The sequence below is a fragment of the Chamaea fasciata genome, unplaced genomic scaffold, assembly GCF_029207755.1.
Source record: "Chamaea fasciata isolate MVZ Bird 193981 ecotype frontalis unplaced genomic scaffold, bChaFas1.0.hap1 SCAF_1, whole genome shotgun sequence".
Lineage (NCBI taxonomy): Eukaryota > Metazoa > Chordata > Aves > Passeriformes > Sylviidae > Chamaea > Chamaea fasciata.
The window spans coordinates 150,957,587-150,980,707 of NW_027094086.1; the positions used below are offsets into that span (position 1 = coordinate 150,957,587).

At 45.3% G+C, this 23,121-nt stretch overlaps 1 protein-coding gene across 2 annotated transcripts in view; it reads right to left on the bottom strand.

The window, feature by feature from the left end:
* The window catches only part of OBSCN (obscurin, cytoskeletal calmodulin and titin-interacting RhoGEF), a 182,848-nt gene that overhangs the window by 77,076 nt on the left and 82,651 nt on the right, over nucleotides 1-23,121 (bottom strand). Inside the window, exons 50-64 of one of the 2 annotated variants that reach the window (XM_066201928.1) lie at nucleotides 22,500-22,763; nucleotides 20,853-21,119; nucleotides 19,738-20,001; nucleotides 18,810-19,076; nucleotides 17,474-17,740; nucleotides 16,516-16,782; nucleotides 14,994-15,260; nucleotides 13,052-13,324; nucleotides 10,382-10,648; nucleotides 9,222-9,491; nucleotides 8,365-8,631; nucleotides 6,687-6,953; nucleotides 4,598-4,864; nucleotides 3,667-3,939; nucleotides 57-323 (exon numbers count right to left, since the gene is read on the bottom strand). In XM_066201928.1, the coding sequence (XP_066058025.1) occupies nucleotides 57-323; nucleotides 3,667-3,939; nucleotides 4,598-4,864; nucleotides 6,687-6,953; nucleotides 8,365-8,631; nucleotides 9,222-9,491; nucleotides 10,382-10,648; nucleotides 13,052-13,324; nucleotides 14,994-15,260; nucleotides 16,516-16,782; nucleotides 17,474-17,740; nucleotides 18,810-19,076; nucleotides 19,738-20,001; nucleotides 20,853-21,119; nucleotides 22,500-22,763 (4,014 nt within the window). The remainder of the gene's footprint in view (nucleotides 1-56; nucleotides 324-3,666; nucleotides 3,940-4,597; nucleotides 4,865-6,686; nucleotides 6,954-8,364; nucleotides 8,632-9,221; nucleotides 9,492-10,381; nucleotides 10,649-13,051; nucleotides 13,325-14,993; nucleotides 15,261-16,515; nucleotides 16,783-17,473; nucleotides 17,741-18,809; nucleotides 19,077-19,737; nucleotides 20,002-20,852; nucleotides 21,120-22,499; nucleotides 22,764-23,121) is intronic. The other variant, XM_066201918.1, reaches the window with a different exon arrangement.

The window sequence follows — 23,121 nt, forward strand, 5'->3', positions numbered from 1 at the left end:
CTACCCTTTTGATTTGGAACCCATGGTAGTCTTCCTCTCTGGCTGGAAGACCTCACCTTGAACATCAAGTGTAGCCATCACTTTAATGCCTTCAGCTTCACAAGAATAGATGCCAGTGTCTTCTGGGACCGTGGGGTTAATTTTTAGCATGCTCACATTCCAGTCCTGATCGATAATCACTCGCTGCCCATCTGCATGTATTTCCTGATCATTTTTCTTCCAGATGGCGTGCACTGGCCTAGAATATTGGCATATGAACTCTGCTGGGCCATCTTCATCAACAGTCAAGTCCTGCATGGGACTGACCACTTCAATGGTGGGATCTGTTAACCAACACGTCAGGAAGGACATGCATTAGTGGATCCCCATGGAAATCACCCCTTGGAGGGTTTGTTTGGGTTTTTTTTTGCCAAGCACAGAGCCCGTGGGGAGCAAGCAGAGTGACAGTGCAAGCAGAGGGGTGGCTGGGCATGCTGAGGATTAGCCGTTTAGTCTGTGCCTGTGTCAGCATCAAGCAGGATGAAAGCCAGGCTGGTGCATTAGAACATGACCACTGCACTGGGAAATGGGCCACCAGGAATCAAGGCTTGTGCTGGAACAGTCCTGAGTTTGGACTGCTGGCTCAGTGTTTCTGAAATCTTTCAGACTAAAAAGCACTGGATGTGAAACACTTCTGCTCCCCGAATGTGGAGCAGAAGTGTGATGCAGAGGACTGCAGTGAGTGGTTCCCTGCAACTCTCAACCTCACAGAGCAATAGGAAAACACCACAAACTCTACTGGAAGCTCTTTGTGTGACTAAAATATAACTACACATCATAAAGGAACACAGTCCTCAAATGCAGACACTCATTCCTGTCCTGGGGTGGTCTTGGGCTGTCAGAAGTCATGCGAGGAGCAAATATCCTGGACAAGTGTAACAAAAAAAGGGCTGTCCTCAGGATCAGATGAATGTCATTTTGATTATTTGTGTGTTCCCCTGCAGCAGACACATTGTTTAGAGAAAAACAGTAAGATTTCCTTCACAGTATTTTATCTAAAAATCACTGAAAGATCATGAACCGTTGACATCTCAGACTGAGAGCCCATAAAATGCTGAGAGCAGCTGGATATGCAGCTCCTCTGAAGGTGGCGAGATCCATGAGGCTGCTTTTAAGCACTTTTAAAACCCAAGTTTGGCTTCTTGTGAGGCAGCTGTAAGGCAAAGTAAAATACTGTGAGCTTCCAAAGCAGCCAAGAGTCCCTCCTGAGATGTCAGACTGGACCATCCATGTACAATGCAATATGCAGCAAAAGGAAAAATCTCAGTGCAGTCTAAAAATGGAAGTTTCTCTGAAACATCACTCTTGGCAGAATTATGTCAGCTTTAAAAATAAAATGATAGGGCTACAAAGGGACATAAAAAGATGACAATCAGAGAAAGCTGAGGTATCATCAGGAGTTGGACACGATGATCCTTGAGGAACCCTTCCAGCCCAGGACATTCTGTGATTTTATCATGTCCTTATTCTTCAAACAGTTGTTCTGCTCACAAACCAGCTGGAATAACCCCCACAGGATCTCTGTCTGGAATGCTCCTCTTGAAACTGCTGCAGCAGATTGAGGGTTTGGGATGCTCCTGGCAGACCTTGGGGAGCAAAGAGTGCTTTGCAAACATCATTTGGAAACTTGTTGCAAGGCTTGATCCTGCTCACTAAAGTTCCCTCTGCCACTCTGAGTGTCTACCACATGTGTCCGTGGAGAGGAGGCCTCCATGGAAGATCTTGGAGATGTTTTGCTGGCTGAAGAAACAAGCAGGTGTCTGCACAGCTGGGGAGCACAACCCCATCCCTTTCCATAAGATGTATAATGTGTTTGTCACAGCAAATATCACCTGTGGTGCTGGAGAAGGTCCTGGTTCCACTGTCCCCTCACTTATATCCAGGGAAAGGACCTTGGTGGCCTTGTTCACCTGTGCAGGAGCTCCTTGGGACTCAGGAGCCAACATGCGCCCCAGAACCTGCAATCCTCACCTGCCTAGAGGAGCTAGAAAATGGCAGTAATTCCTTCACCCTTTTCCATTCTCCCCCATCATCTGTGAACCATCACTCCGGGTCAGGGAATGAATGTAGGGCAGTTGTAGGGCAATGATGTTGTGAAGGCCCAGCACGAAAAGCTGAGATCTCACTTGTTACAGAATAAATCCAATTACCAACTTGCTTTAAACCGGGAGAATGAGGCACATGGAACAAAGTCAACTTGCTCCTTGATGAAGAGCAAGCCATGGATGGCTTGACAGACTGAAATATATTTCAAACGAAGATTTATGTTTAAATTTCTGGACAAAATAAAGTACAGGATTGTCAGTACAAGGACGGTTAGAATTTTACAAGTGTTTCCTATGAAATCAAGAGTTACTGAGCACAGTGTAACTGGGGTTATCCCAATCCAGTTATAAAATACTGCTGCTGTGGATTCAGGTTTGCAATTCAGGAATCTTGGCTTCATGGAAGCACAAAATATCAAATACATGTGTGCACCTCCACAAGCTGTGGGGTTGGATTGGATGATCTCCAGAGATTTCTTCCAAAATAAATGATTTTGTGATTCCATGAAATGGAAATTTCTCAGGAGCCCTTCAACTCACTAAGTAGAATACCTAACAATGCATTTAATTTTAATTTCTGTTTTATGCCCACTGGAATTCTTTGCCTGGAGAGCTCAGAACCAGGTTCTGTCTCTGAAAATGGGTGCAAACTGACACAGGACTCACGGGGTCTGCACTGTGTTGTCACTGCATCATTTCTATTTCACAAAGAAATGATTTTGCATTTTATCTTTGCAGAGAACCAAATTTCCTGAATGTACAAGGGACACATGATGCAGAGAAGGAGACATCAACCACTGGCTACAATTCTGTATTTCGGATCATTCCTGTTATGGCCCAGTTATAGCACAGGAGTAGATTTGAATAAAGAACTTTTCACCTTTTATATCTCTGTATAGGTCCCTTTTCCAAGGCGGGCAATAAGCCTTAATTTTGCCTGAAAAACAACAGATCTTCCCTATTGCTATAAAAGGACTGGGTGAGAAGGAGCTTGCTTTGTCAAGTCTGGAGCTCAGTGTTATTTGCAGCTTTAGGCTACCCTTACCAAATAAGAAAAATACTTATTCAGTAGACCAGAAAACTTTGCCAGTGCAGGGATGAACTTTCAAAAACAAGGCACATTTTATCTGTGTTACTGGAATGTCACACACTCATTGGTTTCCAGGAACAGCCCAAAATCCTGTCCGGGGATCATGCTGAGCTCAGCACCAGTAGCCCAGCTGTGGAGCAGCACAGTGGCAATTTTGGGAATTACCACCTCGGCAAGATTTTGTGGTATTATGAAAAAAAGCTGAAGTGGGGATTCTACCACAGATGTTCGTGTTCATCTCTTCTTTGACATCAGTTGAAAGCAGCAGCCCTGACCCTGCAACCCTCCCTTACCTGAACCACTGCAAAAATCAGTGTGGTTGTACCCAGAAGAATTCTGGGGTGAGAGTGGGTGACTTCCAGAGTGTGAGGGGTTGCAGGGGCACTGGAAAACCGTGAAGGGATTTAGTAAGGGTAGCCTGGAAGGCAGAAGCACCAGCACATGGAGCAAGTCCAGAGGTGGCCACATGTTTCTTGCTCACAGGGAAAATACCTTTGACTAATAATTTAGCTGAAGATATAAGGGACCCAGCTCTGAAGGTGACGGTGCCCGAGTCATGGCACGCCACGTCATTTAGGGTTAAAGTGTGGATCCTGCCGTCCTGCTCAGAGATTTCGGTCACCAGGTTGTTGTGAAGGGGGGTCCCATCCAGCCACCACTGCACGTTCTTCACTCCTGGGTGCGAGAGCTCGCAGGTGAAGGTGGCTGACTCGCCCACAAAGACGTCTGTGTTCCTTAAACCACACACTACCACTGCTGCTTCTTCTGCGTGACAGAGCAAGAGAAGGTGCCAGAGGAAAACAAAAACAAACGCACACGAGTTGCTCCCTGCAGGACTAACCCAAGCCCAAGTGCAACTCCAGGAGAGTTAAACTGGTTGTGCTTTTCCAAGGGAAAAAAAAAGAGCTAAAATTCTCTTGAAGAGGGCTAGAAACCACCTTCCGTCCCTCCAGCTGCTTGTAGGAGCAGCGTGTGTGTCAAATATTTCACTGGGAGGAAACTCCACTCCTTGCCCAGGTCATTCCTGGCTCTCCTGTGTGTTGCAAGCATCTGCAGAAGTTGCATGAGGCAGAGAGGTACTCAAAGATTCAAATATTCACTTGGGTGCTTTAAAGGGGTAATAAGATTATCAACAATGAGAGAAGCTGCAATCAGTTGTAACAAGAATTTCAGTATTTTTATGACCACTGCTCCAAGTTTTTCAGCAGTACTACCATCTGTTCTGAAACACAGTATGGTCAAACTAGTTTAACTTAAAAAGATGGGTCAAACCCCAGCCTGGAGGTGGAGTGTTTGTATCTTCACTGGAATCAGGAAAGAAATGAATGGACTTTCTGCTGTTTGGCCAGTTACTGTTGAAGATTTCGAAGTAAGAAACCCAGGCAGAAAACCAGGGCATTTCCACCATGTTTCACCACCTTACCTTGCACATACACAGACCCTGTGGTGATCTCGTATCCAGTGCTGCAAGTATAATCCCCACAGTCATCAGGTTCTACACCATGGATGATGAGCTCAGCTACGGTGCCCTTCAGCTTCACCTCGTGCTTGTCACTGGGCTGAATGACCACCCCTCCTTTCCTCCACTCAACGGGAGCGTCCGGCTTGGAGATCTCACAGTGCAAAACAGCCGTTCCCCCTTCTTCAGCCTCTACGTTTTTCAGCTCTTTGTTAAACAGCACTGGCAGTACTGCAGTGGAGAAGCAACTGCATCAGTGACAGCCCTCAGAGGTGAGAAATCTGCTCGTCGTTTCTCCAGCTGGGCTGTTCCCCCTCTTTCTGAAGCACAGTTTGCCTGCTAGCCGCTCATGGAATCAGCTGCTGATACTGCAGAGGTGTCCAATGCTGCTCCATAAAGGGCTGCCAGAGGTCACAGGGCCTCTAAAGGTCTTCACACGGCCATACTCACCATTCTCAGTGTAAGCACAACACCACCAATCACAACACTGAGGGTCAGAACCCTCTAGGTTGAAAAAGACCTTTAAGATCAAGTCTAGCCATTAACCAAGCACAGCCAAATCCACCACTAAATCACATCCCCAAGTGTCACATCTATACATCTTCAAAATATCTCCAGGGATGGTGACTCCACTGCTTCTCTGGGCAGTCTGTGCCAATGCTTGGCCACCCTTTCAGTGGAGAATTATTTAATACCTTTAATCAAACCCCCGCTGGTGCAACTTGAGGCCATTTCCTCTCATCCTATTGCTTGTTACTTGAGAAAATAGACCAACCTTTACCTCACTAGAACCTCCTGTAGGTAGTTGCAGAGAATGATAACATCTCCCTCAAGCCTCCTTTTCTCCAGGTTGAAAAACCCCAGTTCCCTCAGCTGGCACATGAGATTTTGGGTGTTTAATCTCTGAAACTACATGCTCTGAGCAGGAATTTGTTATGGTGACTAAATCCACAATCTACAAGTGTGATCTAATCCAAAAGAATTCTTAGCACAAAATGAACAAAACTGTAAAATCCCAAACCGTAGACTTCTTACTGGCAAATGAATAAAAGTATAAAATCCAAAATCAAAGAATTCTTAATACAAAATAAATGAAACTATAAAATCCAAAACCACAACCACTAAGAAAGGCAAAGAGCCACAATTCATGGGCTGCTCAGGCATTAAAAGATACAATGGATCAATTTAAAATGGACTTGTCCTAGGCATGGTGAAATACTCCAGTTTGATTTCACAGAGTGTCAGTGATAACTCAGCAATAAAATGTCCATGTGGATGCGGCACTTGGGGACATGGTTTAGTGGTGGACTTGGCAGTGTTGTGCTGCTGGTTGGACTCAGTGTTCCCAGAGGTCTTATTAAAACTAAATCAGAGAATGGTTCGTATTGAAATTCTCATCGAGCCAGATGTTTTTAGCTCTAGTAGGGTTCAATACACTCTGAGGGTGTCCAGCACTTCTCAGAATGGCTTAGAATAATTGCAAGATGGCTCTTCAGGTGTGCTTTGTAAAGGAAAGGTTTTAATAAAGGAGAAAATAACAAACAATACAGAAACAACACAACAGACGGGCACGGTGCAGAGAAACCTCTTGCACCTGCTAAGGCACCCCAAAAAGCACTTGAGCACCTCTGTGCTTCTTCTCAAGTATACAACGATCAAGGAGGGGCAATTTGGCTTGCTGCCGATAGAAACAGCTACAGGTTTTGAGAAACATTTCCAAAGCCCAACCAGTGCCCCTGTGCTGGCGCTGGGGCAGCCACGGTGAGAGAAACACAGGAAGTTCTGGTGCTTTCCCATAAAAGTCAGGGGAAAAACTGAAACCCCTTTTCCTTATTTGGAAACATTTGCTCGGGTGTGGAAATGCACTGCAACAGGTTTGGGTTGGAAGGGGTCTTAAAGATTCAGTTCCAACCCCCTGCCAATAGCAGGGAAGCCTCCACCAGACCAGGTCTCTCAGAGCCCCATCCAGCCTGGCCTGGATGCTTCCAGCATCCCTCCAGTGAAGGATGGACACGGCCAAGCCTTCTCTGCCCCCAAACAAGCCTCGTCCTACCTTTGACGTGCAGCGAAGCTGTGGTTTGCTGATCCCCCGAGTCACAGGTGTATTCTCCGTCATCCTGAGCCCCAGCCTCGTAGATGAGGAGCTCAGCTCGTGTCCCCTCCTGGCGGATCTCGTACTTGTCCCCAGGCTGCAGCACCGTGTCCCCTTTCCGCCACTCCACACGGGCGTGGGGCCGCGTCAACTCACAGCGCAGCACGGCCGTGCGCCCTTCCTCCACCTCCTCGTTCTTCAGCCACTGCTTGAACAGCACAGGCAGGCCTGGAAAAGGGGGAAACAAAATATAATGGGCGAGGCAAAAATAGAAAACAGAGGAATGTTTTATTAAGCTGTGGGTAGAGATGTTGGTGAAGTTTGTGGACGATTCCGGCTGGGTTTCCCTAAGGAGAGCTTCCAGGGATGCCAAAGTCAAACCTAGATAGAGGAGGAGATGGAGGAAGGGGAGTTAATCAGCCAGAAAAATTTGATTTCCACGTGAGCTACATTTCTCTCCCCATATCCCATACTCCTTTTGACAAAGAATTGCCAACTAAGTTCAGTAATTATTACTGAAGGCCAGATAGTTTTCCATCCTTGAAATAAAATCACAGAATAAGATAAAGTCACTCAAAGAACATACAAATAGATATAAAATATTAAATATACATACACATACACATGTATATATAAATATATATTAGAATATATCAGTAAATTAGAACATACAGAATATATTAGAATATGGAATATATAGAATATGTAGACTAGTATAATAAAATAATATACAAAATAGAATAATATATAATATATTATATAAAATATTATTAATATAGAGAATAATATATGTAGATTATATTAGAATATTATATGCCAATTATATTAGAATATTAGAATATATATAGAATATATAAATCTGGGGTTACAATCCAAGGCTTCAGATCTTGCAGCCAGAGATCAGTTACAGAATAGTTATGGCTTGAAGGGACCTCTGGAGGACCCCATGGATGGAGATTCCTCCACTCCTCTGGATGTCAGTTCCAATGTCTGACCCCTCTTTCATGTTAAAGGTTGGGGGTTTTTTGTAATCTGAATTTCTCTCACTGTAGCTTGCACTTATTGCTTGTCATCTCTTTACTGAGCCCTCCAAGGAAGTTCTGTGTCTCTCTCCTCTGTAGATCTCTACTAGGAAGCTGCAGAGAGCAGCGAGGTCTCCCTTCCACTTTCTCTTCCTCAGCTATCAAACACAGCTGCCCTTGCCTCTGCTTATACTTAGATCCCAGAATGGTTTAAATTAGAAGGTCCTGTCATCTTTTTCCAAATCCTGCCACAGTCAGGGACAACTTCCACTATCCCAGGATGCTCCAAGCCTTGTCCAGCCTGGCCTTGGACACTTCCAGGGATCCAAGGGCAGCCACAGCCTCTCTGGGCAACCTGTGCCAGGCCCTCACCATCCTCATTGTAAAAAATATCTTTCTTATACCTAATCTAAATTGTCCTTCATTTGGTTTAAAACCGTCGCCCCTTGTCCTATCACAACAGAGTTTGTCCATGTACTTCACATGCTCCAGCCCCCTGACAAACCTGGTGGATTCTGCTGCACTTGCTCCACTGATCAGTGTCTCTCTTGTAGTAGAGAGATCTAAAAATTGATGCTCCCTCCTCTCAGCACCGCTGGGCAGAGAGGAAACCATACCTTTGACCTCCAGCCTGGCCGCGGTCTTGCCAGCAGCCGTGTGGCAGCTGTACTCCCCGGAGTCGGCGCGGTTCAGGTCGCGGATGACCAGCGTGTGCACCTTCCCCTCCTGCTGGATGCTGCACTTGTGGCTGGAGTGGATCACGGACGTGCCCTTCTTCCACTCCACGGGGACATCAGGCTTGGACACCTCACAGGACAGGTGGGCAGTGCCACCCTCCTGCAGCTCCAGGTTGTGCAGCGCCTTCACGAAGCTGACCGGGGCAGCTGTGGGGAGAGGGGAGCAGCACTGCTGCAGCATCCTCACCCAGCGTCACCCCCAGGGCAGGGCTGGGTGTCTGTCGTTACCGTCGCGACCAGATCCAAGAGGAACAAACAACACAAGGCATTGCCACGGGCCATCTTTCAAAAATCATTCTGTATCTCTTAAAAGAAAGGTTTCTCAGAGGTTTCAGACTTTTTTTTTTTTTCGCAAATATGATCTAAAAGCATCATAAGTAGGAGATTAGTCCAGTGCATATTCTTGACACTCTTCAGGATTGATTCTGACATATCATCAGCTGCTTAGTTGCATGATCTTCAAAGGATGTTAATGATTATCTCAAATAACATCAAAGAATGTTAATATTAATTATTATATTAAATAAAAAACAAAGGATGTTAATATTAATCTTCGTTCCACGTACAATAAAACTGACCGGAATGACTGGCTCAGATGGACCTCTCTAAATTACAAAATTAGATTAGCAGAATCTCATGAAATTTCCAAGGCTCCCTAGTCCCAAATACACCTCTCCAGAAGTCAAAGCATTGCCTGCCTGTACCTGCTCCACCCCTCGTCCTGGGAGGCTGCTCACCTTCTACCTTCAGCTGCGCTGCTGATGAAAGCTGGCCCACTTTGAAACTGACGGACCCACAGTCCTCCAGGGTCACCTTCCTCAAGATCAAACTGTGACGTGTTCCTTGCACTCTGATCTCATTCATCTCGTTGGATTGCAGGGGAACATCCCCCAAGAACCACTGGGCATCCTGAGCTGTTTCCTGGGACAGCCTGCACTCGAACACCGCGTCTTCCCCTTCGTACGTGGCAACGTCCTTTAGCCTCTCCACGATGGTGGCTGCTGGTTCTTCATGGAAAGGGCAACAGAGTCTGAGATCTACTTTCAAGTGATGCTTCCTGGGTTAAACATGTTGTTAGCCTCTTTCTTGACAAGTTCTATGCTGTTGTTATGTGAGACCCTAATTAATAAATCTAGGCGTGTGCAGCTTGGGAGAGAAGGTTTATGGGGGTTTATAAAAAGGAGGAAGAAGGGCTTTTTATAGAGGTAGATAGTGACAAAAGAAAGGTGAATGGTTTCAAACTGAAAGAGGGCAGGGTTAGCTTAGATGTTAGAAAGAAATTGTTCCCTGTAAGGATGGTGAGGTCCTGGCACAGGCTGCCCAGAGAAGCTGTGGCTGCCCCTGGATCCCTGGAAGTGTCCAAGGCCATGTTGGACAGAGCTTGGAGCAGCCTGGGATAGTGGAGAATGTCCCTGCCCATAGCAGGGGGTTGGAACTAAATTATCTTGAAGGTCCCTTCCAACCCAAACCATTCTGTGATACTATGATTCTAGACTCATGGAAATGCAGGTACAAAGGCACATAGCAACATATTACAGTGCTACAGATGCATGATTCATGTCTGCATGTGTATTATGCACACATATATGTGATAGTCTAAGAAGCTTGCAAGTGATACTGTGTTGTGTGTATGGTAAATATTTAATATGTGTATAATCATAACCTGTGTGTTGTGAAAAAATTGTCAACAGATTCCCATGGGTAGAAATTAATCATCATTAAACCACAGAATCAGTGACTAAAGACCCATTTCTAGAGGTAACTGACCCAATTCTTAGCCCTGTGAAACCTCTCTCATCTCAGAAATCCCTGTGGCACTGGACAAGGTTTAGCTGCCAAATTACTCGCTCCTGTGCCCCTGCCATGGTGCCCAGCCCTTCCCCATGCAAAGCCCCACCTTTCAGGTGCACTGCTGCCATGGTTTGCTGGTCCCCTGTGTCACAGGTGTACTCCCCAGCATCAGCTTCGCTCAGGTTGTGAATCGTCAGCTCAGCCAGGGACCCCTCCTGACAGATCTTGTACTTGTCACCGGGGCGCAGCACCGTGCCCGCCTTCTTCCACTGCACAGTGCAGTTGGGTTTGGAGACCTCGCAGCTCAGCGTGACAGTGCCACCTTCCTCAGCTTGTTGGCTCTTGAGTGGCTGTGTGAAGGTGACTGGAGAACCTAAATCAGAGGGGGAAAAAATCCTATGTCGTTGCTGACTGCGTAACTAAGCCTTGTGTTTGATGAAACTCTGGTGATGTCCTAAATTTGGTTCAAACTCAATTCCAAAGTTAGTTTAAAAGCAAAGCAACGAATGACAGAAAGTGCTGGATTTCCAGGAGCTCTTCTGCACTCCAGAAGAATCACTGGACACTGCACACACTAAACACCTCAAGGATTATGCTCCTTCTTGCACAGGAATGGTCATGAATACTGAGTTTTGAGCATCTCAGTGCATGTGTCTCCAAATGGGTACCAGACCTCAAAAGGCTACTCCTGAAATCCAAGTTCTTCTGTATTTGGGAGAGGGCATGGAGAAGTGTCTTTCTATAATATTCCTTATTAAAATTCCTTATAAAAAATCCTAAAATTATAAAATTCCTTATTTGAAAACTGGACCAGCAAAGAAAGGAACCCTGGCTATCTCTGTGCTGATGTTATCACTGGTGGGTCAAGGTGGAGTTTTGATGGGTGGATTTATGAAGTGCCTCATGTAGAAGTTTAGCTCCTCAAGTCCAGTTCCCTGGAAGAACCTCGGCGATTCCACACTTATTGATATTTATATTAATATATATATTAATACCAATTTAGCCAATTGGCTGAAATATATTAATAGTAAATAAATATTTTTTATCTATACTATATACATTTATTTTATATATTATACAGATATATTATATTTGTGTCTACTTGTTTACTTGTTATATTTATTATTTATATATATATTTTCAGCCAATTGGCTGAATTGGTATTTACAGTATGACTGCACAGGCTTCCCCAGCTTCCCGGGTTTGGAATCTTTTTCAAGGACTGCTGGAGCAGCTGAGATCACACACAGAGACAAATCAGAGGACCTGCTTACAGCACCAATATTCTGGAATCCTCGAGTTGTGGAGTCAGTGTGACTGCAGGCAGGTGCTTGCTCTTCATGGGAGAGCCCTCAGGGATATTTCAAAAGGTGGGATTTATCAATATCCTGGCTCATCTTTGTTTTTCCTGATCACGTGTCTCAGAAAAAGTCACCTTGATACTGAATTTGTATCAGATCAGATTTGGAAAAAAAGAGAGATATTGTCACATTACACATATTTTAAAGATCCGTGGTACTAGAAGCATTTAAGTGCCTTGCTCATTAGCTGGAGTCGGGTCTAAGCTTGAACAATTTCACCTGGATCACCATTTTTCCAGTCAAAACTACAGCTCAAAGGATGATTAGGCTTCAAAAATAGTCCTGTCTTAATTTTAGCTCCAGCCCTGGTTGTCTGAGTGACCAGAGAGAGGCCATAGGGTCCCAAAGTGTGGAAGTAACTTGGGTCCCTGCATTTTCTTTGCTTAAGACACCACAGGACTTCCAAAAGCAAAAGGACTCAGCTGCTTTTGACAGCACAGCAGCATGTCTGAAATGAAGGACAGTAGAAAAAAATCCTCGTGGCAGAGCCTAACAAAGGGAGTGGAGCAAGTTTCTTATCTCAAAAAAACCCAACACACCCCGCCTTTCACAGTCAAAGGGGCTGTTGTTTGTTCATTTCCATTATCACAGGTGTGTTTGCCAGAGTCTTCTGGTTTTAAGTGATCGATCTTTAAAATATGGACTGTTCCCTCCAGCCTGATTTCATACTTGGAGCTCGGGGAGATGACCTGGGGGTCCTTTTTCCATTTCCCATCAGCACTGGGCTGGGAGAGCTGGCAGCAGAGGACAGCTGTGTCCTCCTGCACTTCCCTGCTCTGCAGTTTCTCCTTAAAGACTGGAGGTGGCACTGAAATTACAACTAAGCAAAGGATTTGTTTGCTTTGCTTTCTTTGCTTTGTTTGCTTTGTTTTGCAGGCACCTTTGTCTCATTTCCTGCGGTGTTAAAGCTACAGCCGAGTGGTTGAGTATCAAAATCATGCTCTGACTTCTCTGTTATTCACTCATGGGTTAAAAGATGCTTCTGGGAGGGAAGGAGAAAGATTTTGGATGGAGAATTTAATCAAAATAATGTTTAGAGAAAGAAAGAAATAAAAAAATAGATCTGAGCAACCTGATCTGGTTGAAGGTGTAGAGGGATTGGACCAGATGGCTTTTAAAAGTCCTTCCAAACCCAAATTATTCTATAATTCTAAAAGGGGTAGTGGAAGCAATGAATATTCCAGGTCTATCCATCCAAGTAGTAAAGCCAAGCTAGTAATTTCTCTGGGAACCTGTGACCTTCAGGAAGATGGTGAAATGTCCTGTTTATCCGTGGTGATTGCAGTCACAGATGCTTTGAAGCACAAACACTTCCAAGGCACCAGGGGTGAATTACAGCTTTGAATTTGCTGCCAGCAGAGGCAAAGCACCCCCTGTTCCCACTGATCCTGTTCCACACCACAGGCAGCCCTCACCTTTCACCGTGAGCTCTGCCGTCGACGTGTGGGGTCCCACCCGGAAAGTGACGGTGCCAATGTCCTGCTCAGTCACCTTCCTCAGGGTCAGGGTGTGGATCTTGCCCTTCTCCACCGAGATCTCGTTCATTTCGTTGTTCTGCAGGGCCACATCCTGCAGCTTCCATTCCACGTCCCTGGCGTTCTCGTGGGACACCTGGCACCGAAATGTGACATCGTCCCCTTCGGACACCACCACGTCCTTGAGGCCGCTCACGATGGTCACGTCAGGCTCTGCAAGGAGGCAGAAATGGGAAATGAAAGGGAAAACATGAACCAAATCATGGAACTGATGCCTTAAGTTTTAGATTTCAGGTATTTCAGACTCTGTGCTGCCCAGGGGTGCAGTTCTGAGCCTCACATCCAGTGTCACTCAGCTCTCTGCACACAGCAGAAACACAAAACAAATCTTTTTCCTGCTGCACACAAAGGACAAGAAGTACAACTTTCAGGCCCAAAAGCACAAACAAGGGTGGGCTGAAGAAGGAAAACAAGAAGGATGGGACCTCACAACCTGAAGCTGGAATTGGACAATTAAACCTCAATATGCAAATGGACCAAAACTTTTCAAAGTGTGAGATCTCATGACCGTTTGTCCATTTTGTGACCATTTTGGGTCCACCTTGGGTGTAGCCCTGGCCAGGCTCTTGTCCTGCCCAAGGTGTATCCTTAAAGGCCTTTCAATAAATATCTATTTTATTTTCTAGCTCTGTCCAATCTCTGTTCCAGGTCAGCTTTCCCAAGGCATCAGAACCATGAATAAGGCAGGCTGCAGTGGAATTTTGGAAGTCATCTGCTGCAACCACTGCTGGTTGCTCAGGACCTTGTCCTTCAAGGACCTCCAAGTGTGGAGAATACACAGACTCTCAAGCCACATTTCAAACTCTGCTTTCAGTGCACTTGGCAACAGGACAAATGACTTTTTCATAGTGACTTTGCCACTTGCCCTTGCTAAGAGACATGTTGCATATTGATTTTTTTTTTTAAATTATGCTTGATTGGGTGAAAAAGGTGTGAATGCTGGATGCCAAAATGGGGATTTTGAAATTTGTTCCATTTACACTTGGACATCTTCACAGGATTATGTTAAAGCCTGATCCTCTCTATTGTATTTCTGTGAACAGATTTGCATTTACTCCATGCTGATGCTCCAAACTGGCTGAGGCCTGGCTGGCTTTGTCCTCCCAGCAGGACTCACTGGGTTAATGTGAGCACAGGGGTTCTGCACTGCAGTTTGCCTGAATCCTGCTTCTAGGACACCTGGGCACCTGTGCAAGGATCATACAGACATCCCCCATCAGGCAGAAGCTGTAAATATCCCAAACCCACTGGGGAATACCAAAGGAATCATAAAATCACTAAGGTTGGAAAAGACCTCTAAAATCATTGAGTGAAACCATTCAAAAAGCAGCCGAATCTCCCTCTGAGCAAGCACAGTGGATATTCCTACAACTGAGGTCACCATCTGCACGAAAAACGGTGCAGCTGTGTGTGATGTGCAGGGGATCTACGACGTGGAGTAGCCTGTGGAGATGCTGGGGGTGTTTGTTCCACACCAGTGGTCCAACCTAAGCTCTGCAATGATATTAAGGCCAGATGCAGCTGCCATGTGACTGGAAGCTGGGGCTGGACCATCTGTTCAGTCCCATGCACGTGATGTCAAGAAAATATTCCAAGCCATGAGTCATAGAGTACAGCTGCCTTATCCTCTCCTGTCCACCAAGTCAATCTTGGCTTTGGTGCATCCACTGACCATAAGATTTTTTTTTATGATACCCTTCCTATGCTCTGTGTTGATCACAATAACTCATTTCATGCAATGCATGTGTATATAACTCAGTCATATGGCAAATTCTCAGTTTCCTAAAGGGAAAATCTCCTCGTTCCAACAAACAGGTCTTGCCTTTCACGGTGAGTTTGGCAGAGCTGGTCTGGTCTCCAGCCTTGCAGGAATATTCTCCAGCATCCCCAGGCTCCAGGCGGTGAACACGGAGCTCCCTGAGGGTCCCATCCTGCCACATCTCATACTTGGAGCTGGAGTGCAGCAAGACTCCATCCTTCCTCCACTCCACTTCTGCCTTGCTGATGGAAATCTCACAGCGCAGCCTGGCTGTTCCTCCCACCTCCACTTCCTCGTTCCTCAGCTGCTGCTTCAGCTGGGGTTTGATGGCTGCAAAATGAGAAATAAATAATACATGAGCTGTTTGCTTGAATGCCAGGTCTGCACAGCTCAGCACAAGGCACCTGGGCTCTGGGGATGAAGAACAATTTCACATTAAATGGTGATATGATAATAAAACCTTTTTTTTTCCACTATAAATAGACCTATATTGTGTACAACCAGAGGATCAGAAAGTTCCCCAAATATCTTTATATCTCATAAGGTCCAGGGTATCCACATCACATTTTTTATGCATCTGCTCAGCATATTGGAAACTCCAACACACAAAGGTTTTGACTAAACAAAACCCGGCACTTTCTGTTTAAACCAGGGAAAATCTGTTCACTTTTACAGAAATACTCCTGATTTGCAACAGCTAAATAATGTAAAGTTTTAAACTAATTTCTGATTTCTCAGCTGTCTTTTCAGGACCCAGATCATCATCGGTGAGTCTTTCCAGATGATGCACAAATGGGCATTTATTCAAGTGGAGCATGGAACAGCTCAGACAGCAGCTTGTCACTGATGGAAGCAAGAAGGGGATAGCCATGGGGTGTGTGTGAGCAGTAGGAAAAACAGGAATCTCAGTGCCTGTGGTTCCAGTAAAAGCACTACTGTGAGACAGGTAATGCAATCACTGGGCTCTTTCACCCATAGCTGACCCTGTGGCTGCTTTTTGAGTCAGAGTCGGCAAAAATATGTTGTTTGAAAAGTTATGGCTTAGATCAAAGCCACAAGTTCCACCCAGCTTTGAGACAATCACAAACATCTCATAGATGGTGCTGGGATGGCCCTGTTTGAGCAGGGAGGTTGGACCCATTCTGTGATTCTATGATCAATCACAGACATTATTCCTGGTTAGGTTAAACACAGCATTCTCGGGATCTTCACAGGGAGATTAAAAATAGCAACCTCAAAATGTTTTGGTTTTTTTTTAAATGATGTGCAATTTTGCTATTGATTCAGACGAGCCAGAAAAATTGCAAAGTGCCAGAAAAAGTTTTGTTAGTATTTCAAAATCCCCATGACACAGAATTTCTTGCTTTTATCATATCAGAGGAAAGGGTCAGTGCACTGCACTCTGTGCTTTACAGGCTTGGATAGGAACCCTGCCCCACCAGATCCACTTCTCTGTACTCTGCTTCATGACTGAGCAGTTCTTTTCCTCATTATCTCAACTTTTGGATTAAATAACACCATTCACACAGTTCCACCAATGCCTCTTCTCCTCCATCCATCCATCCCAGGCGGGTGCAATGCTGACCATTCACTCTGAGGGCTGCAGTGCTCTGCTGGTCTCCCGTGTCACAAGTGTAATCAGAGGCATCCTCTGGCTCTACATTATGGATCACAAGCTCAGCTGTGCGCCCAATTAATTTAATTTCGTATTTGGCACACGGGAAGAGCTCCATGGTGCCTTTCCTCCACTCCACGGCCGCGTTATCCTTTGTCAGCTCACACTGGAATTTCACCGCGGCTCCTTCTTCTGCCTCCTCGTCCTTGAGCTGCTTTTGGAAAAGAACTGGCAGAGCTAAAAGAGAAAAGAAAAGGATGAACAGGATCTTTTAGTGAAGCCTGAGTCAGGTCCTGGTTAACACAGAGTGACTCTTGGAGAACAAGATACTCTGCTTTTCACTGTGATATTCCTAGGTTGGATCCATGTTTTGTAATTTTCCTGGTGCAACTAGGAGATCTTGCTGCATCAGAAGAAGCCATCTGCACCCATAACATTTATTTCCTTTGTTCCTTGACTCAAATCCTTCCCAGTGGTGAATTCATTGAATGATTTTATCCCTCAGTTGATCTAACAGTGATCTCAAGAGCAAAGAACTTCAAAACTCCGTGGACAGCCTTGAGAGGTCAGGGATGTCCTTGTCTGTCTTCTTACAGGATTTGAAAGAAAATATTCTTTTTAAATATTCAAACCACATATCATGTGAAATGCCCAGATGTTATGCCAAATCATTGCTTTTCCTTTAATTTCTCCTCAGGCACAAAGCTTGGAAGTATTTCCTGTTAGAACCCAAAACTCAAACGGAGCACTGGAGAAACAAATTATCATCCTCTTCCATTCTCATTAAAAATAAAATCCTAATACATCAGATGAAAAGGAAGATATTCATAGAGAATAAGAGCAATGCACTTAAAAATATTAATATTGAAATGGATTTTTTGCCTGTTGGAGGTACCTATTCCTTTAGGAGCCAGCTCACACCACGTACCTTTCACGTTCAGAGCTGCCCTGGTTTCCTGGTCCCCTGTGTCACAGCTGTATTCTCCTGTGTCTTCTAATCTGAGATTGTGTATCAAGAGCTCTACCAGGCATCCCCTCTGCCTCATTTCATATTTCTGGCTGGGCTGCAGCCCCACGCCTCCTCTCCTCCATTCCACTGCAGCACTGGGTTTCGACAGCTCACAGCAGAATGTGGCTGTGCCTCCTTCCTCAAACTCCTTACTTTGTAAAGGTTCCTTAAACGTGACAGGCAAAGCTGTAAAATTCGAGAGGAAAATGTTTCAAGAATGTTTTAGTGCAAGAAGGATCCAGTCCTACCATCATCCTTCAGGTATGACTTATTCTAATGATTCCATAATCCTGGGGATGCAACTCTCCATCTTGGCAGAATCTCTCTTTTGAACCACTGTGGGAACCAAGTGCTGAGGACAGGCAAAGTTAGGAAAGATCTGGTCTCTGTGGTCAACAGAATGGCCTGGTTTGGGGTCTGAAGGAGTCAGACTTTCCTGTGGAAGAGTTTCCATGCCACCTGTGGATGCTTTAGGCAAAGATCACTGGGAACAGCCTCTCTTACACAGATCCCTGACTCAATAGAGGTCTGTGAGTTTCCAATATTAAACAAAGAGAATTTCTGCCCCAAATAAGGCTTCTAGCAATGTATAAAAGATCAGATTAGTATTGATCTCTTGGTAAGAGATCACAGTGAAGAGGTAAATGGGAAGGGAAATCCAGATTTCAGTTAAGGCCTTGCTCTGGATGGTAGAAGAAGTGAAGGAACACAGGTGTGGATTCAAACTGTCGGCGGTCAGCATTTGCACCAAAAGTTCAAAGTCTCCAGTAAGAATACAGCACATTCATATATCCCAGAAATCCCTTATCCCCTAACTGGTGCATCTCTTACCATCCCAGGCAGGCATTACATCCCATTAGGCATCCCTTATCCCATTCCCCTATCCAGCCACACTCCCTGCACTCAGGGCAGGAGGGTTCAGTGTATTTTTACATCATTATGACATTCAAGGCCAGCTTGGCTGAGGCTGTGAACAACCTGGTCTAGTGGAAGCTGTTCCTACTCATGGCAGGAGGTGGAATGAGATGAGCTTTAAAGTCCTTCCCAACCCAAACTATTTTGGGATTCTATGATTTCATTGCTTTCACACCTCCCATACTGCAAGAAGAACCTTTCAATCTTTCTGCGTGCCACGCCCACGAAGAACATTTATTCCGGCGTGGGCCAGCAGCAAAACAAATCGATGGCTGCAGAGAACACCAGGAAAAGCTCCTTTCACTCCACTCCTATTGCGCCAAGGGTCACCACTGCCTACCATGCACGGCCACCGCAGCCGCTGTCCGCTGGTGTCCGGAGTCACAGGTGTAAACCCCTGAATCCTCCACTTCCAGGTCATAAATGACCAACTCAGCAGCACAGCCCTGCTGCCTCATCTCGTATTTCAGACCCGGGTAAAGAGTGACATCCCCTTTCCTCCACTCCACTGGAGCCTTGGGTTTGGTGAGCTCACACCTCAGTGTCGCCGTGCCACCTTCTTCTGCCTCGGTGTCCTGAAGCTCTTGTTTGAAAAGGGCTGGTAGGGCTATAAAATAGAAACATGACTTGGACCTGCTGCAGCTGAGGCTTGGGAAAAAGGAAGTAGAGGAAAAATAAAGGCACCAAAAGAGAGATGTTTTTTTGGTTTTTTTTTCCCCAGATGTCTCTAAACCTCAATGCTCTAGTTTCAAACTATGAAGCTGTTTTCCCAGAGAATAGGAATATGTGCAGAGGAAGAAAAAATGGATTTCAAGAAGTTACATTTGCCATTAAATATAAAGAACCTAATCTATGATCTAAAAGTGGAATAATAGTTTTCCTACTGTAGAAGTAGCCAGCGTGCTGCCCTGATCACTGAAGAAGTGTTCTGAAGATCAGCAGGGAATTTTCAGAGTTCAGATTCCCTCCTAATACAGAGACTTGCAAGAGTTCATACTCCCTCTTAAGGCAGGGAATTTTAAGGGTTCAGATTCCCTCTTGAGGCAGGCCACTTGCAGGAGAGATTTTGATTACTCTGACAGCAAAATACAGAAAAGATGCACTTAGTCCTGCATTGCAATTCCCATTTTCTGCCTGGCCACTCCATGAGCTGCATGGACTATTCTGCACACCTTATGATTTACAATCTTTTCCTTAAGTAACACTAAACCACAGTTGCTATTTTTATTTTCAGAAAACGTTACACCTTTTCCCCTTAGTTTTTTTACCATTGACTGTCAGTGTGGCAGTTGTCTGCTGGTCTCCACACACACAGGTGTAAACTCCAGCATCCTCCTCCTCCAGCTCATGGATAATCAGCTTTGCAACAGCACCTTCCTGACTCATTTCATACTTGCTGCTCTCTTTGAGCACCTCCTGCCCTTTCTTCCACTCCACCTCAGCAGCCTTTGTCAGCTCACACTGCAGAGCAGCTGTGCCATTTTCCACAGCTTCCAGGTCCTTCAGCTCTCTCTTGAATTCTGGAGGCAGCACTGAAGAGTAAAAGAGTTACCACAGAGAGGGTGAATTTTCCTTAAAACGCGGCTTGGTGAGATCTTGGGGGAGAGGTTCCATGGGGCTACACCAAGCCCTGATCCAGGTCAGTGGAACACAATGGAAAATCTCCCCCAGCTTCCCTGGACACTGGATCAGGGCAAGGAAAGTGAGAGGAAATGATGCCTTGAGTTTTAGCTTTCATGTATTTCAGATTCTGTGTTGCCTAGGGGTGCATTTCTGAGCCTCATATTGTTAGTCAGCTCTCTTCACAGAGCAGGGAGACAAAACAAAGCCTTTTCCTACTGAAGACCAAGGACAATTTTCTGGCCCAAAAGCACAAACAAGGGTGGCTGAAGAAGGAAAACAAGAAGGATGGGACTTCATAACCTGAACCTGTAACTGGAAAATTAAACCCCAAGATGCAAATGGACCAAAACTTAGAAAAGTGTGAAACCTCATGACTGTTTGTCCATTTTGTGAGCATTTTGTGACCATTTTGGGTCCACCTTGGGTGTAGCCCTGGCCAGGCTCTTGTCCTGCCTACGGTGTATCCTTAAAGGCCTTTTAATAAATATCTACTTTATTCTCCAGCTCTGTCCAGTCTCTGTTCCAGCTCAGCCTTCCCAAGGCATCACTTTCTGGTGACCCAGATGGGACAGTGAGGCATCAGAACCAGCACAGCTGAGGGGGACAAACACCAACAGGGAATGTTTTTCCCAATTCTACAGAAGGAGGAGGCACAGAGAATCCAAAGGAATCAAAAGGCCAAGCAAACAGGAAGGGACAGGAACACGGCAATAGATATTTGGGTAGGTTTGCAGGACGTCCACCCCAAGGATTACGTTACCATGAACTGTTAAGGTAGCCGTGCTGGTCTTGTCTCCACACACACAGGAATAATCCCCAGTGTCACTCAGGTCCAAACCATGGACCACCAGCTCCACAGCATGTCCCTCTTGCCTCATGCTGTACTTGGTGCCCGAGGTGAGGACGTGCTGGCCCTTCTTCCACTGTACACGGGCAGGGGCCTTGCTCAGCTCGCAGTGCAAAGTGGCCGTTCCACCTTCTACCCCTTCCTGGCTGGTCAATTCTTCTTGGAAAAATGGAGGCACAGCTGAAGGATGCAGGTAAAATGTGTTACCAACTGAGGGTGTCTCCAGGGAGGGGTGAGGAAGTGATGGGGGAGAGTTGTGAAGGTTGTGACAGAGGAAAGTTGTCAAGGATGGGTGAGCATCAGCCACAAAGAGATGAAAGAGAAATGAAAATTTCCTAGTGGGAATAGACATCCTAATCCTTTTGGATTTACCCTGGCTTCCTACAGCAAAACTGAACAGTCCTCGATAGATTTACACGTGCTTTCTACCAGTTTCCTACTCAGAAAAAAGCAGAATACCAACTCTGACCTCCTTAATTCACATGTATTGGTGTCTTCCACAAACTTCATGGCTTTGCACTCTCTTTCCTACTCACAGAGCTGCTCTGCAGTGCTCTGACTGTTGACACAGCTCCTCATTCATCCTCACTCCTTCTTCCTTGAGATATCCTTGAAGAGGCACATCCGGGACTCACAGGTTCTTCTTGACCCCAGAGTAAATCTCCAGCTGCTGAATTCCAGCCTGGGTTCTCATCTCAGAACACATTTTTCCCATTTAACATAATTCTTGTACCCATTACAACTTGCATCCTTGAAATAAATGTGGTGACCTTCACATATGTCCCTCTATTAACTAGGTGGGATAATGGGATGCTTCATCTGTTTAGCAAGGTTGGATATCACAGATCTCAAAATTAATGTCCAGTATTAGAGACTTAATTAAAATATCCAGGCTAGAAAACAGGCTTAGCCCTGATCTGGCACATTTCCCATTCCAGCTGTGTTAAGCTGAAACACCAGCCTTGTTAGTCCAGCAAATTGTTCTTCCAACAAAGGAAGACCAGAAGGAGGTCAGAGAAAGAATTTATTCCTTCCTTAGAAAAATCAGTCTCCCAATGAAAATCTATCTTTGGGCATCAGGACAGAGATTGTGGCACAAAGCCCAGAATGGACATAACTTAGTGCAGAGGAAATTATAACTAACAGAGCCTTATTCTGGATACTCCTTATCCCCTGTACTGAGAATTGAATGGTTGGTATTGGGAATTCCAGAAAGGAATGGCAAAGAATAAACAGCTCTGTGGTTTAGAGGATAAATGCAGGAAAGGAAAGACCAAAGAACAATGAGGTTACATGGCAGGAAAGGAATGGCAGAAGGGAAAAAAGAAAGGAGAGCAGGCTTGTGTTTCAGGAAAGGAAAAGGCAAAAGGATGGCACAGAGAAATGCAGACAAGTATTTCCCAGTATCCACAGCCTGCAGATGAGGAAGGGCAGGGAACATTTTCAACTTAAGGGAAGTTCAGTTAATAAGGATGAACAGACAGATGTGGAAAATTGAACAGCTTAGAGTAGAGGACAGAGGTTTCCAGTCAGGAAACAGGAGGTCAGGGATGGCTTTACCCTGTACTGTCAAGACAGCTGTAGTCTGGTGCTCTCCACACACACAGGTGTAGTCTCCTGCATCCTCCTCAGCTACTTCATGGATCACCAGCTCTGCCTTGAGCCCCTCCTGCCTCATTTTGTATTTCCCGCTTGGTTTGAGGATCCTCTCGTCCTTCCACCACTCCACCGGAGCAGCCTTGGAGAGCTCACAGAGCAGGGAGACTTCTCCACCTTCTTCTGCTTCCTTGTCCTTCAGCCCTTCCTTAAAGAGTGGTGGCAGAGCTGGAGGATGCAACACGGACAAAGGGACAGCAGAAAACCAGAATTAAACCCCTCATTTCTATTTTGAGATTTTTTTTCCCCTCTTGCCTTTTTTTCAGCCTATTATTGATATTCTTAGCCATAACCAAGTTCAGAAACTGTGAAAGTGTCTTTTTTTGAGTGTAACATGATTGCAATCACCCTGAGGGATCAGTTCCCTGGCTTTTTGTTATTATTTATGTTGAAAGAGAAAAACAGAAGGACCCAGACCTCAGATCAACAGCACTCACAAATAACACTGCTGGATACAGAACTATTTTACCCACACAAATGTCATTTTTTGGAGGCTGCTGTTAGTTTCTGGTTTGTTTTTACTAAA